Raw genomic sequence first — 15,060 nt, 5'->3', positions numbered from 1 at the left:
ATGAATATGGTGTGCTCAAGACGTTGTTCTATCTATTTGTGATTTCCCCATGCAAATGAACATCTATATCGTTGAGCTGCCTCCCTTAAGTTATTACAATCTAATTAAAGGTGCACTTCTTATTCCATATTCTAGGACGAATTCGTACAAATGTGCTCCTTCTTCCCTAGTGCTATTACAGTATTAGAGCATGGAATGGGTTGCCTGAGCTAGCCAGGAAAACCAGTGACTTGACAGAATTTAAGTCATTGGTTAATATGCATGACTAAATGCATGACGCGTAGGATGTAATCATCTTCTTTTTTGAAGTAACATCTGTATTATATAAGATAAAATATAAGATAAGCCAGGATTAAACTTAAGAGTTTAAATTACTGATTAACATGCATGACTAGATTGACAAATGATTCGCTTAGGACGAAATTTATAAGATAATATTTTTCAGAAAATAGCCTATATTGTAAGGCTACATTTAAAACTTGTATTCCTTTTGTAAGGCTTATTAGTATTCCCGTCATACGCCCATGGGCGTGCAAGTGTCTGGTAACCATATGCAAGGAAAATAGTCAATTTAATATGCATAAAATAAATACTGTTACAATACATGTATATATAGCCCCTATCTGGATTTAGATCTAGAATTGCAGTACACTGCCCATGTAAATGTTTTGTCAATATTGCTGTCGTCATTTCAAGCCTCAAATGATTAACAGAACAGTAGCCTAACAGTAATTTAAGTGATGTGTGACGATTAAACGGAAACGACCGTATCTTGATTTTTATTCGTCGCTTATTCAATTCACGTGTCACGAGCTCATTTGTGATGGAGCACGATGTACATACTTTTGGCGACGAAGGACGAGGATCCACTCCAAGTTTTAAAATTACCAATCTGACAGTGTGCTGCTTGTTTTTTGGTTCAAACCAACCTTCCAAACTTAACAAATCGAAGGCAATCTTTATTATGATGTAGAACTTGATCTACAATAATTGAATAATTATCTAGAGCTAGATCTGTCATCTATAATGAGTATAAGGGTGAGCTGAAAGTTGGTCGACATAACAGGGGTGACCCCTGAGCCTGAAGCTTGACTAAGCTATTTAAGGCTAAGACCGACCAAGGCCCGACTTGCTCTCCAGTGACTCCATCCAGTAAGAGAGTGAGACGCAACTAGATTTCTATGTAGAATCTAGACTCTATATGTCTATCTAGAATAGATTCTAGATAGTTCTGAGTAGTCAACTAGGCTACTAGAATTTACTAGATCTAGGTCTAGATAAAGTTTTAAGTGAATATAATTGAATAGGCCTATTAGATGTGATTTGAGTGGACCTATACAATACTACAAGGCTGCGCGACGCACCCTCGAGCTCGAGTGTACTCCCCTAGTTGTGGCTACCTAGTCCTAGATCTAAGATATCTAGTCTAGATATAGAATCTAAATCTACACTCATTCGGTAAATCTGTAAGTGATGAATAATTTATAATTACACTAGATCTAGATCTATATATATTCTATATAATATTAGTAATACAGAATCTTACATTATTTCTCTCTATATATATTATATTATACAGTGCTTTTTTTGTAAAAAAAAATAGGTGCCAGTAATCAGTGATTAGTAGGTGCAGGGAATTCTGGGATGGATTGCCTAACTTTTAACTTCTAATAAATTAATAATAAACGTTAAAAAAGTAATAATTTTTTCCCCACATTGAAAAAGGTGCGTTACGCAGCGTCACAAAAAAAGCCCTGTATATATCTAGAACCAAACTTACATATTTACTTCTACCTAATGCTACTTAAATTGTATTTTATTATACATATAAATATATTTATAAATCTAGTCATGACATAGATCTTTTTAATATGCCTATTTCAAACAACCTATAAGCAAGAAGGCCTAGATCTTTATCTTCTCTAATCAAGTAACATCTGTAAAGTGTAATTTAGGTCTACATCCGCTGCCATGACCAAACTGGAAAATCTAGAAGATTAACATCTTTTTCCCTGTAAAATTGAGATTGTATTCTTTGCTATTTTGGTCTCTGTTCTCCTATATGGTTGTGAAAGTTGGACACTGAAAGCTGAGGCTGAAAGAATTCAATCCATTGAAATTTATGTTACAGAAAAATGCTGGTTATCAGTTATTTGGAAAATTGATTTTTTTACTTTTACAAGTCAACACTGGCTGTCAAAAAGGAAGAACTCAATGCTGTAAAGAGATGAAAGATGAGCCAGTTTGGTCATATTGTAAGACAAGACTCACTATCAAAAGTCATTCAAGGTACAGTGAAGGGAGCATGAAGAAAGGGTCTTCCAAAGAAAAGCTGGATGTATAACATAGAAGAATAGACTGGCCACTTTCTTGATATCATGCTAAGAACAGCTGCTGACCTGGAAAAGTGGAGGGATTTGGTTACTTAAACTATCACAGTACCTGTACCATTATGATGAAAGTCAAGGACAGATGAAATGAGACAATGAAATTCTAAATCTAATCATCTAGATCAAGAATTGTATTTAAAAACTCTGGAATCTAGATCTTAATGTATATTATATATCTAGACATATTCTAGACTGTTAGATGATATAATCTTGATATCTAGATGAAATGAGACAATCTAAATTGACTAAATCTCAAATATATGTCAGATATCAGGCAGCTGTTGAATGTATTGGGAATGATTTGATGGATGTATCTTATTCTAAAAATAGGCATACTCATACTCAATCACATTTCATAATGGCATTTTCATCAACATAGAGCTTATTAAATAATTTAATAGTAAATAAAGAAGCCAAAGAAAAGTCAGTGATTGTATGGAATATTATTTTTTTTAGGGGCGGTGCAAGAAGAGTGAGAAAAGTGACACTAGAATACTCATGACAAAGTTGTGTGGTATTTTATTATAAGCAGGCCATTCTAATTCAAAGTAACATGTACTAAAATTCATGGACCAATTGGGGGATTGTTGAAATGTGTGCAGTTTTATTGAAAGTGCAGAAAAATGTGTATTTCTGGCCAAAACTATTATGTGAGCGTGATTTGCAGGTTGCAATAAGAAAAAGGGTCCTGGCCAAAAATATCATAAAGCCAATCAAATATTTCTATTAAGTACTGAAAAGCAGAAAAATAGTGTAAATAAGACTTAAGACGGAGAAATAAATGAATTTACTGGGCCATTAAAATTCAACATACTAGAATACTAGATAAAAGAATTCGCTAGACAAAGAAATGTATGGGTGGGAGTCTTTACTTTTGGACCTTTCTCTTATTATTGCAACGTTACCTATAAGTAAGAAAAAAGAGGGGCTCCATGGCACAAGAAACAAACAAATGGGCGTAACTGGTGAATAATGCTAGTAGTTATTATAACTTGTAAGTACATAAGTAAATGAATAATAAATATATTATTTCAGCTGTAGTAGCCAAATGTCAAAGGAGCTAAATGCATTGAATGTTTTATTTTTCAGTTGTAATTTTTGTTAGTTCATTTCCATGTGGATGCTAAAATCTACTCATCCTGTCAGAATGCTGACATCTACTCATTAGAATGCTGAAATCTACTCATTAGAATGCTGACATCTACTTATCCTGTTAGAATGCTGACATCTACTCAATAGAATGCTGACATCAACTCATCCTGTTAGAATGCTGACATCTACTCATCCTTTCAGAATGCTGACATCTACTCATCCTGTCTGAATGCTGACATCTACTCATCCTGTCTGAATGCTGACATCTACTCATCCTGTCTGAATGCTGACATCTACTCATCCTGTCTGAATGCTGACATCTACTCATCCTGTCAGAATGCTGACATCCACTCATCCTGTCAGAATGCTGACATCCACTCATCCTGTCAGAATGCTGACATCACCTCATCCTGTCAGAATGCTGACATCCACTCATCCTGTCAGAATGCTGACATCACCTCATCCTGTCAGAATGCTGACATCCACTCATCCTGTCAGAATGCTGACATCAACTCATCCTGTCAGAATGCTGACATCACCTCATCCTGTCAGAATGCTGACATCACCTCATCCTGTCAGAATGCTGACATCACCTCATCCTGTCAGAATGCTGACATCACCTCATCCTGTCAGAATGCTGACATCCACTCAGCCTGTAGAATGCTGACATCCACTCAGCCTGTAGAATGCTGACATCCACTCAGCCTGTCAGAATGCTGACGTCCACTCAGCCTGTCAGAATGCTGACATCCACTCAGCCTGTCAGAATGCTGATATCTACTCAGCCTGTCAGAATGCTGACATCTACTCTTTAGAATGCTGACATCTACTCTTTAGAATGCTGACATCTACTCATTAGAATGCTGACATCTACTCATTAGAATGCTGACATCTACTCATCCTGTCAGAATGCTGACATCTACTCATCCTGCAGAATGCTGACATCTACTCAATAGAATGCTGACATCAACTCATCCTGTTAGAATGCTGACATCTACTCATCCTTTCAGAATGCTGACATCTACTCATCCTGTCTGAATGCTGACATCTACTCATCCTGTCTGAATGCTGACATCTACTCATCCTGTCTGAATGCTGACATCTACTCATCCTGTCTGAATGCTGACATCTACTCATCCTGTCAGAATGCTGACATCCACTCATCCTGTCAGAATGCTGACATCCACTCATCCTGTCAGAATGCTGACATCACCTCATCCTGTCAGAATGCTGACATCCACTCATCCTGTCAGAATGCTGACATCACCTCATCCTGTCAGAATGCTGACATCCACTCATCCTGTCAGAATGCTGACATCAACTCATCCTGTCAGAATGCTGACATCACCTCATCCTGTCAGAATGCTGACATCACCTCATCCTGTCAGAATGCTGACATCACCTCATCCTGTCAGAATGCTGACATCACCTCATCCTGTCAGAATGCTGACATCCACTCAGCCTGTAGAATGCTGACATCCACTCAGCCTGTAGAATGCTGACATCCACTCAGCCTGTCAGAATGCTGACGTCCACTCAGCCTGTCAGAATGCTGACATCCACTCAGCCTGTCAGAATGCTGATATCTACTCAGCCTGTCAGAATGCTGACATCTACTCTTTAGAATGCTGACATCTACTCTTTAGAATGCTGACATCTACTCATTAGAATGCTGACATCTACTCATTAGAATGCTGACATCTACTCATCCTGTCAGAATGCTGACATCTACTCATCCTGCAGAATGCTGACATCTACTCACCCTGTCAGAATGCTGACATCTACTCACCCTGTCAGAATGCTGACATCTACTCACCCTGTCAGAATGCTGACATCTACACACCATGTCAGAATGCTGACATCTACACACCCTGTCAGAATGCTGACATCTACTCACCCTGTCAGAATGCTGACATCTACTCACCCTGTCAGAATGTTGACATCTACTCACCCTGTCAGAATGCTGACATCTACTCACCCTGTCAGAATGCTGACATCTACTCACCCTGTCAGAATGCTGACATCTACTCACCCTGTTAGAAAGCCAAGTAAGTAATACATAGGGAAAAGCATAGTTGCTTATTTTAAGGCTAAAGAAAAATATAATTCCATTCTGTCTCTGTGTGGATTCTTTTACAATTTTTTGAGCTACTTCCCATTCACTAATCAAGTTTAATTTTTCATAATTATTGATAACACAGGAATCAATAAAAAAAAATTGATCAGTTTTTATTTATTCATATTTTTTTAAATATAAAAATAGGGGACATAACCTTTGCAGTATTGATATGTGGCAGCAATGAAATGGTTCTCTCCCTTCATTCAATGTTTTTTTTTCCTTTAATTTTTCATTATCTAGTTTGATTTTATTCTTTGTGGAATCCTGACATAAACCTGCAGTTAATAAATACAAAAAACACCCCTATTGTTTATATTGTAAAAAAAAATTATTTCAGTGAAATCTTTCAGTTTACTCTCTATACTTTATTGGTATTGTTCAAATCCAAATTGTTGGCTCAATATTCAATCTTTTGAAATTTGTTGAAAACACCTATGGTTTGGCCTACTATAAATTATTTCAGCATTGGTGAAAACCAAATAGTTCAATTGATAACCAAACATTTTCAAAACTAATTTTTAAAGCAAGTAAATTATCTGCAGATTTAAATTTCTCTGCTGAAAATAAAAACAAAATTTGTATATGAAATATAATACTTTCTTTTAGAACAATTATTACAATCAAAATGTAAAAAGTCCTTTAAAAAAAAAGAATATTTAAAGGGAAGGACTCTGCAATTACAACTATCTCTCAACAATGTAGAAGTTATATTTCCATTATTCAATAGGAAACAAAATCATAGACTAATCAGTTAATTTTCTAATTGATTCATGTTTTTGTCCCATGTTGGAATCCTGGTGAAGACTAGGATTTTTAATTTTGGGATCTTTGGGTGCCTCTTGAGTCCACCCATCTCTAATGGGTACCCGACATTAGTTGGGGAAAAGTAAAGGTGGTTGGTTGTTGCCCTATTGATCGCAAGGTCTGAAAGGGGAAATTTACTTTATTTTAAATTAACTTTTAATTTTTTAATTTTTTAATTGATTCGTGTTTTGTTTAAAGTTTCAACTTGATCCAAGATGAATCAGAGTGAAATGATATAAGCTTTGTAAGAAAAAAAATAAACGTGTCAGTGTAGTGTATTCGTTGAGCAAGCGATTAAAATAGTTTACAACGAAAATCTTGTAATTTTCTGACATTCCTTCAAAAACGAATTATTTCGTAAACATTTGTGTGGTTTATTCATTTATTAATGTTTATTGGTGATTAGAGTTATACTAAGTCATTTGTTTTCATTGCTCATTTAGGCATTTATAAAGAATGAGATATTTTGTGTGCTATCTCTTCAATTAGGAACAAATGTTTCTTTGATGTGTCTCTCACAGCATTTTATGAGGCTTTCAAGTATGCATTCATAAGTCAGTCATTAACTTTTTCCTTTTCATTTCACTTGACTAAAAAAAGTTTTATAAATTTTTTAATAAGCCATCTAAGCTTACAATAAATATTTAAATAATGCTTTTATTATACATAAATAGAAATGACCTAAAACAAAATTAAACAATTTTGAAAATATATATTGCTTCTAACTTCTTCTTCTTCATCGTTCTCATTGTTATGTTGGAGTGTTCATATGACTAGACCAATACATGAGATGAACTGCGCAGTGGTTTCCAAATCAGGGAGCTCTCCATATAGTTTTCTTTCTATTGGGGTGATTTGGGGCCAATGTCTTATACGGGCCTCTTGGTATAGAGCTTTGTAAGTGCTGTTTTGAGATTTTTAATGAGAAATCAGAGTTTTGCAGGCTTTGGAGGGTTGTTTTTGCATCGGTTAGAAAGACAATCTGACTGTGTAGTGCTTCCCTTTCTGCTCTGTGACTGTCAGAGAGCTCTCCAGTTGCAATGGATTTTTCTAGTTTTCCTCCATCTGGCCATTCGATAAGTATTCCAGCTCCTCCATTTGTAGTGGCTTTATGGGTTGAGCCATCCGTGTAAACTCTGATCCACTGATTGCTAGGATAATTGGTATGTAGAAAACAGTTCACTATTTTCTTGAGCTCTGTTGGTCTGTAATCAGATTTTCTTTTTATGCTTTCAATATGGTCCCTTATAGTAGGAAGAGGGCTCTCGTCCCAGGGTGGAGATTCATTATAGTGTATCGAGGATTCCAGAGTAATTTTTTCAAGTTGGTGTTTCTTTTTTAGGTTTAGAGATTCCTGTATGAAATTGGTCCTTTTGAGACGTTTTTTTGTGCCAGTTTTGTGGATTTTGTTCTGAGTGGGTGCCTCTCCATGGTTTCCAATTTAGTGAATTGGGAAAGGATTTTTATTTCTCTTCTTTCATCCAGAGAGATCAGGGCAGCGGTTTCCTCCATAGCTCTTATGGGTGTTGTTTTGATTGCTCCTGTCATTATCCTTAGACCAATATTTTGAACCTTGTCTATTTTTCTTAGGTTGGTTTGGGCTGCTGAGCCCCATGCTGTGGCACCATATTCTAGTACAGGTCTTACGTAACTGGTATAGGTCTTTTTCAGGATGTTGTGATTTGCTCCCCAATCTGTGCCAGCTAATTTTTTTAAGAGGGAAAGTCTCTGAATGCCTTTACTCTGTGTTTTATCTATTTGGCTTTTCCAGGTTAGTCTCGGGTCATAGGTGACTCCAAGGTATGTAGGGCTGTCATTTTTTTCTAAAGCTTCCTTATCTAATGTTAATTTTATTGTTTGTTGTTTTGTTGACAGTGAGAATATGGTATATGTGGTCTTTTTTGTGTTGATGGACATGCTCCAGTCTTTGGACCAATTATTGAGTATATCGAGAGCATCTTGTAATCGAAATTGCGATGTTCCTAATATTCTTCTGTGCTAATTAAGGCAAGGTCATCTGCATATATGCTGCTTTTAACTTTTCTTGGTAGGTTTTGATTTAGATCGTTTATGAATATTAGGAAAAGTGTTGGGGATAGGACTCCTCCTTGGGGGATGCCATTTTTTATACCCACTGTGTGGCTTCTTTGTCCTTGCATGCAAACTAAGGCTTTTCTATTATTTAGATATTCCTTTATCCAGTTGTACATTCTGTGGGATATGTGATGCTGGATTAGTTTGAGCAAGAGACCTTGTTCCCAGACTTTGTCAAATGCTTTTTCTAATTCAACCCACACAATTGTTGTTGGTTTCTTTTCTTGAAAGCCATCTTCTATTTCTTGTGTGATGAAGGCGATTTGATCTGCCTTTTCTAAAGCCAGCCTGGGCTTCAGTGAGTAGGTTATTTGACTCAAGGATCCATGTCAGCCTTTTATTTATCACTCTTTCCATCAGTTTGCAAGTACAGCTAGTGAGGCTGATGGGACGGTAGCTATCCAGTTTATTTCTTGGTTTACCGTGCTTTAGTATAGGGATCATAATGGCTTTTTTCCAGATGTTAGGAATTCTGCCAGATTTCCAGCTAGCATTGAATATTTGTAGCAGTTTTCTTTTGACTTGAGGACCCAAGTGAAGAAGCATGTCATTAGATATTTGTCTGGGCCCGGGGCTTGTTTTGGTTTGAGGACTTTTAGGGATTCATCAAGTTCCTTCATTTTAAGATTAGTGGTCATTCCCAAGGAGTAAGCTGGATTGTTTTCTTTAATTCTATCTTGGATTTCTGAGTTTACATCTTTATTTCTACTTTCATTGATTTGTATTTGTCCTACGCTTTGGAAAAACTTAATGAATTCATTTGCTGCTTCTTGGCCTTTCAGGGGTTTGTTGTCCTTTTCTATTCCTAAAGGAGTTGTTCTGTTTTCTTCCTGGTTGAGACATTTGGCTATACGCCAGAGTTTGTGGCCATCTCTATCTACGTTTAGTTGTTCTGTTTTTTCATGTTAACTTTTCCTCATGGCGGAAAGGTAATTTTTCCTGAAAACTGCGTTAGCTGCTTTTAGATTTATGTTATTTTCTATACAAGGGTTATTTTCTACTGTGTTTCTGGCTTCAATAGTGGCATTGTGGAGTTGTTGAAGGTGATCAGACCAGTTGGGGATATAATCTTTTCTTGCTGCTCTATGAATTAATTCCTTAGCTGCTAGGAGGATTGCTTTGGAGAAAGCTGAGAATGACTTATTAACCTGATTTGATTTGCAGTTTATTGAAGTTGTGTATAGGTCTGTGAGCTTTGAGAATAGGTGCCAGTTGGCTTTTTTGTAGTTCCATCTGAGGATAGTGGAGTTTTCTGATATTTTGAAGGAGGTAACCATACTGATCAATATGGGTCTGTGGTCACTGGTGGCTAGCTGGTCTGCAACTTCTCTGGTGCACTTTTTGGATAAGTTGTCTGTTGCAAAGGCTAGTTCTGGAGTGGTTGATGTTAGCCAGGCTCTTGAAAAAAAGGTTGGTTTATCCTCAGGTTTGCTAAGCAAGATAAGTCTGTTCTCTGCTTGCCATTCTTCAATTTCTTCTCCCCTGGCATTTAGGTCTGGGTATCCCCAGCTCTGAGAGTGACTATTCATATCTCCTAAGATTAGACAGTCTTCTTGGTCAGGTATTTGTATGTGGTCAATCTCTATTTCCTTGTCTGGTGGGAAGTAGCAGTTAAATAGATTATTTCCATCTGGGAGAATTAGCTTAGTTCCCATGATTTATGATTCTGAGGAGTTGTGCATAGTTATGTCTGTGGTAGGGATGTCATTTTTAATGAGGGTGAGGATTCCTCCTTTGGGTCTGCTTTCTCTATCTTGTCTGATGCAGGTGTAGCCTCTAATGGAGAAACGAAGATTACTGTTCAAATGAGTTTCTTGGATGCAAGCTACATCAATTTCTTTGTCATGCAGAAATATTTTTAGAGCTTCTTTTTTCTTTTGGATGCCCTCTGCGTTCCATTGTAAGATTTTTAGACTTTTGGTCTTGGAGTGTTGGCCAATAGTATTTACTTTCTTGTCCCTGCTCCTGGCTCCACAGGCAGAGATAGAACCACCAGCTCGCTTGTGTGGGCTCCATCGAGGCGGAGAGCCCGACCCCCTACCTGCGTGGCGGGATTCCACAGGCAGGACGCCACATCTATTAGAATCGTTACTGAACTCCCAACATAGATGAGGTTGCGTGTCAATGTGTTATGCGCCAGGAGGCCCATTGACTCCGACTTCAGCCTGCTTTTCTTTCTGGGTGTGCTCCCATAGCCTTTGATCATCCAAGATCATCTGCAAGGCAGCAGGTGTTTATTTTCGGAGTTTTCTCTCCTAGATGAACTGCTATCTCTAGCTAACGAGTTTCATCTACCCGGGTTTAGAGTTAGAGCGCCCTATACTCGCTTTTTGCAATCATTTCCCTGGATTTCTGAGATGTTTTTAGTAGATATTCTAACCACTGGAATACTTCACCTCATCCTCCATGACTGCAAACCAGTTGGTCCGCAGCTGTTTATTTGCTATTCACAGCTAACCCTTATATCTAAGGGTCTTTCCCCTATCCGCCACCTGGGGACGCGCTTGGTAGAATGTGGTAGCTCCCCCAAGTAGCTTCTAACTGTACTATAGAAAAACTTTTAACAAACTATTTTTTGAATGGTTTAAAATGTGTAATTCTTTTTTTTTTTGTGTGTGTAATGCTACTTTTCCAGAAGCTATAGCCTAGTGAGTGCCACCCATTGTTGGCTGTTGTGAAGTTAATAATAATAATAATAATAATAATAATAATAATAATAATAATAATAATAATAATCTTTATTATCCGTAAGGAAATTTGTCTTACAATTTGTGCATTAGAGCTAAGCTTCACTTTTCTCTGAGCTACAGAACTAAGCTTCAATTTTCTATGTTGAGAATATATCCTGTCATTTTTTAAGGTAATCATATTAAGGCAAAATGTATTTGCATGTAGGAATGCTTGCAAGGGTACTAAATATGGAAAATGTCAGACTTGCAATATGCTGTAAATAATTCCTTAAACTTATCATATATAATAAAAACATTACTTCAAAAAAGAAGATGGTTACATCCTACTTATGGGAAAAACATGAACACCTTAGAAAGAAAAGTACAGTTATGTTTAAACAAAATTCAAAATTGTGCAAACGATAATGGTTTTAAATTTTCGGACTCCAAAACAGTTAGTATGCATTTTTGTAATTTAAGGGGACTCCACCCAGACCCTGAACTATTTATACACAAAAAGAAGATCCGTCGTGAAAACTACAAAATTTTTAGGCCTCACCTTAGATTCCAAATTTTCTCCCCCTCATTAAGGAACTTAAGAAATGCCAAAAGTCATTAAACATACTTAATGTACTCAGTCATACGGACTGGGGAGCTATATCGGAGTCTAATCTAATTCGATCCAAGCTAGACTACGGATCCATAATATATGGAGCAGCAAGGAAGTCGTACCTAAAAATACTGAAACCAATACAAAATGTTGCCATGCGTCTCTGTCTCGGCGCGTTTCGTACATCACCTATATTAAGTCTCCATGTGGAGGCTGGAGAACTCCCCATGGATATAAGAATGAAAAAGCTTGCAATGCAGTATATAGTCAAGCTAAAATCCAACCCCACGAACCCTGCTTTCGACTCCATATTTAACCAAACAGAGGTAGAATTATACAATCCAAGGCCTAACGTCATACAGCCGTTGGGCCTTCGAATAAGAGAACCCATCCAAAATTTAACCCCACCCATTGACCAAATCTCTAAAATAGAAACCCCTCAGAATCCTCCTTGGCTAATGAATAAACCCAAATTAAATTTATCCCTCCTCAATTTCAAAAAAAGAAAATACAGACCCAAGCATACTACAAGTCCACTTTAGGGAACTGCAGGAGAGCTACGGAGATTGTGGCACCATCTACACAGACGGATCCAAAATGGAGGGAAAGGTCGCGTGTGCCTGCTCCTTTCGGAACAAAACAATCTCCCGTAGACTCCCCGATGGCTGCTCCATCTTTACGGCCGAATTGCACGCAATATTGCTTGCACTTATGGCCGTAAAAGCATCAGAAAGGAGTAAATTTATAATCTGCTCCGACTCCAAATCTGCATTGCAAGCTTTGGGGCGGATGAAGACTGACATCCCATTGGTACATAAGAGCCTGAAGCTGTTGGACCAAATAACAGCCGACCGTAGGGATGTCACCTTCATCTGGGTCCCCTCCCATGTTGGTATTGAGGGAAACGAAGCCGCAGACAGAGAAGCAAAGAGAGCCCTAAATCATGCGGTGTCAGGAACCCAAATTCCCTACTCGGACCTGAGACAAAGTATTGCCTCTGCCACCTATCGAGAGTGGCAGAACCGATGGGAGGCTGAGACTCACAGTAAACTCAGGCAGATTGTGGCGGATGTCAGGTGGCGGCCCACATCTAAGGGTCTGACAAGGCGTGGTAGCACGACCATGTCCAGACTTAGGATTGGCCACACCTACATCACGCACTCTTTTGTACTGAAGAAAGAGGAGCCCCCACTTTGTGAGTACTGTGACTCTCGCCTCACCGTGGAACATATCCTCGTTGATTGCCCCAGATACCAGGATGTCAGGGCGAAATATTTTAGAGCCACTAATTTAAATACACTATTTGATAATGTCGACCCTGGGAAGGTACTGGGCTTTATCCGGGAAGTTGGGCTATCTACGAAGATCTGATTTATGAATTTGTGAACATGCACTATTTACATTAGATTTTTACCAAATAATTCAATTTTTACTACCTTTACTATTTTAACTGTGAATAGACCTTGATTTTAATGATATGACTGTATAGAATCTGGCCCTTGTTGTTTAGAGAGAGAGGGATCCTTAGGGGACTGCAGGCACGACATGGCCTAAATTGTGCCGATGTGCCTCAAATCAAAAATAAAAAAAAATCCCATTGGTACATAAGAGCCTGAAGCTGTTGGACCAAATAAAAGCCGACCGTAGGGATGTCACCTTCATCTGGGTCCCCTCCCATGTTGGCATTGAGGGAAACGAAGCCGCAGACAGAGAAGCAAAGAGAGCCCTAAATCATGCGGTGTCAGGAAACCAAATTCCCTGCTCGGACCTGAGACAAAGTATTGCCTCTGCCACCTATCGAGAGTGGCAGAACCGATGGGAGACTGAGACTCACAGTAAACTCAGGCAGATTGTGGCGGATGTCAGGTGGCGGCCCACATCTAAGGGTCTGACAAGGCGTGGTAGCACGACCCTGTCCAGACTTAGGATTGGCCACACCTATATCACGCACTCTTTTGTGCTGAAGAGAGAGGAGCCCTCATTTTGTGAGTACTGTGACTCTCGCCTCACCGTGGAACATATCCTCGTTGATTGCCCCAGATACCAGGATGTCAGGGAGAAATATTTTAGAGCCACTAATTTAAAAACACTGATAATGTCGACCCTGGGAAGGTACTGGGCTTTATCCGGGAAGTGGGGCTATCTACGAAGATCTGATTTATGAATTTGTGAACATGTACTATTTACATTAGATTTTTACCAAATATTTAAATTTTTACTACCTTTACTATTTTAACTGTGAATAGACGGTAGACCTTGATTTTAATGATATGACTGTATAGAATCTGGCCCTTGTTGTTTAGAGAGAGAGTAGTCCTTAATCAATCAATCAACATCCTACGCGTCATGCATTCAGTCATGCATTACATTTATTTTTTGGGCACTTGGCTTCTGAACCTTAGGTCCTGGGCTCAAATATCTGAAGAATGGGAATTTTAGGGCGCCCCTGAGTCGACCCAACTCTAATCAAAGTAAAGGCGGTTGGTTGTTGTGCTGGACTGATGACACCCTGCTTGTTAACTGTTGATCAAAAAAAGATGGCATATTACAGCTGCTGCAAAAACATCTTTTTTAATACATCAATGTATGAATATTTGAATATACTCCCAATTACTATAAGAGCTCATTACTTTTTGTCCACTATTAAAAGAAGTGTTCATGCCTTACATATAATAAATCAGGTTATCTTCTTTACTACTCCCTGTAGTATATAATCATAAACATGTAAATTTAAAATGTTTTCTTTATTAAATTTAGAAGTTTGAGAAATAATTTTAAAATAATTCTGTTACAGAAACAAATTCCTGTACACATCAGCTAACTGTGTGGTCTTAAGAAAGTAAGAAACTGAACAGATAAGTCTGCTGCCTCTCAAGCATGTGACTATTTCTTTATTTAGCATGCTGTGTCATGCAGGAGCTTTATTTTAGTTGTAACTAATTTTATCCATTACTCAAATCTACAAATATTATTTTATGCTACTAACTTGCTGCTATAAACCACATTAAGATTTGTTGTTGTTTTAAACAAAGAACTATTTTAACAATGAAGTCAGATTGACAAAGCCTCAAAGAATTAAGTTAAAAAAAATTACATCAGATGTAAAATCGCAATAATTGCTTTTTGTTATGTCTAATCCAGAATATAGTGAACATAGCATTATTGTAACTGTCGAAATAGTTAAAAGCTAGATATAAGTTTGACTTTAATAATTTACTTGAAATCATAATTAGAAAAATGTTTATGAAATGTAATATTAATTGAATCCCTTCAATATGAATG

The 15,060-nt window shown here is 37.7% G+C and overlaps 3 protein-coding genes across 3 annotated transcripts; all 3 read left to right on the top strand.

Annotated features, from left to right (window-relative positions):
• The first annotated feature begins 830 nt into the window (after positions 1–830).
• Positions 831–11,181, top strand: LOC106067137 (uncharacterized). The gene is made up of 3 exons (XM_056016534.1): positions 831–1,466; positions 3,480–5,530; positions 11,135–11,181. Exons 2-3 carry the CDS (start codon positions 5,227–5,229, stop codon positions 11,146–11,148), a joined length of 318 nt encoding a protein of 105 aa, XP_055872509.1. The 5' UTR covers positions 831–1,466; positions 3,480–5,226; the 3' UTR covers positions 11,149–11,181.
• Positions 3,582–4,175, top strand: LOC129923601 (uncharacterized). The gene is made up of 2 exons (XM_056015239.1): positions 3,582–3,602; positions 3,684–4,175. The coding sequence occupies exons 1-2, from the start codon at positions 3,582–3,584 to the stop codon at positions 4,173–4,175; spliced, it is 513 nt and encodes a 170-aa protein (XP_055871214.1).
• Positions 4,196–4,984, top strand: LOC129923600 (uncharacterized). The gene is made up of 2 exons (XM_056015238.1): positions 4,196–4,270; positions 4,466–4,984. The coding sequence occupies exons 1-2, from the start codon at positions 4,196–4,198 to the stop codon at positions 4,982–4,984; spliced, it is 594 nt and encodes a 197-aa protein (XP_055871213.1).
• Positions 11,182–15,060: the final 3,879 nt, after the last annotated feature.

The sequence above is a fragment of the Biomphalaria glabrata genome, chromosome 17 (genome assembly GCF_947242115.1).
Source record: "Biomphalaria glabrata chromosome 17, xgBioGlab47.1, whole genome shotgun sequence".
Taxonomy (NCBI): domain Eukaryota; kingdom Metazoa; phylum Mollusca; class Gastropoda; family Planorbidae; genus Biomphalaria; species Biomphalaria glabrata.
The sequence above is the reverse complement of the archived record's forward strand: the minus strand, read 5'-3'. Positions and strand labels throughout refer to the sequence as shown.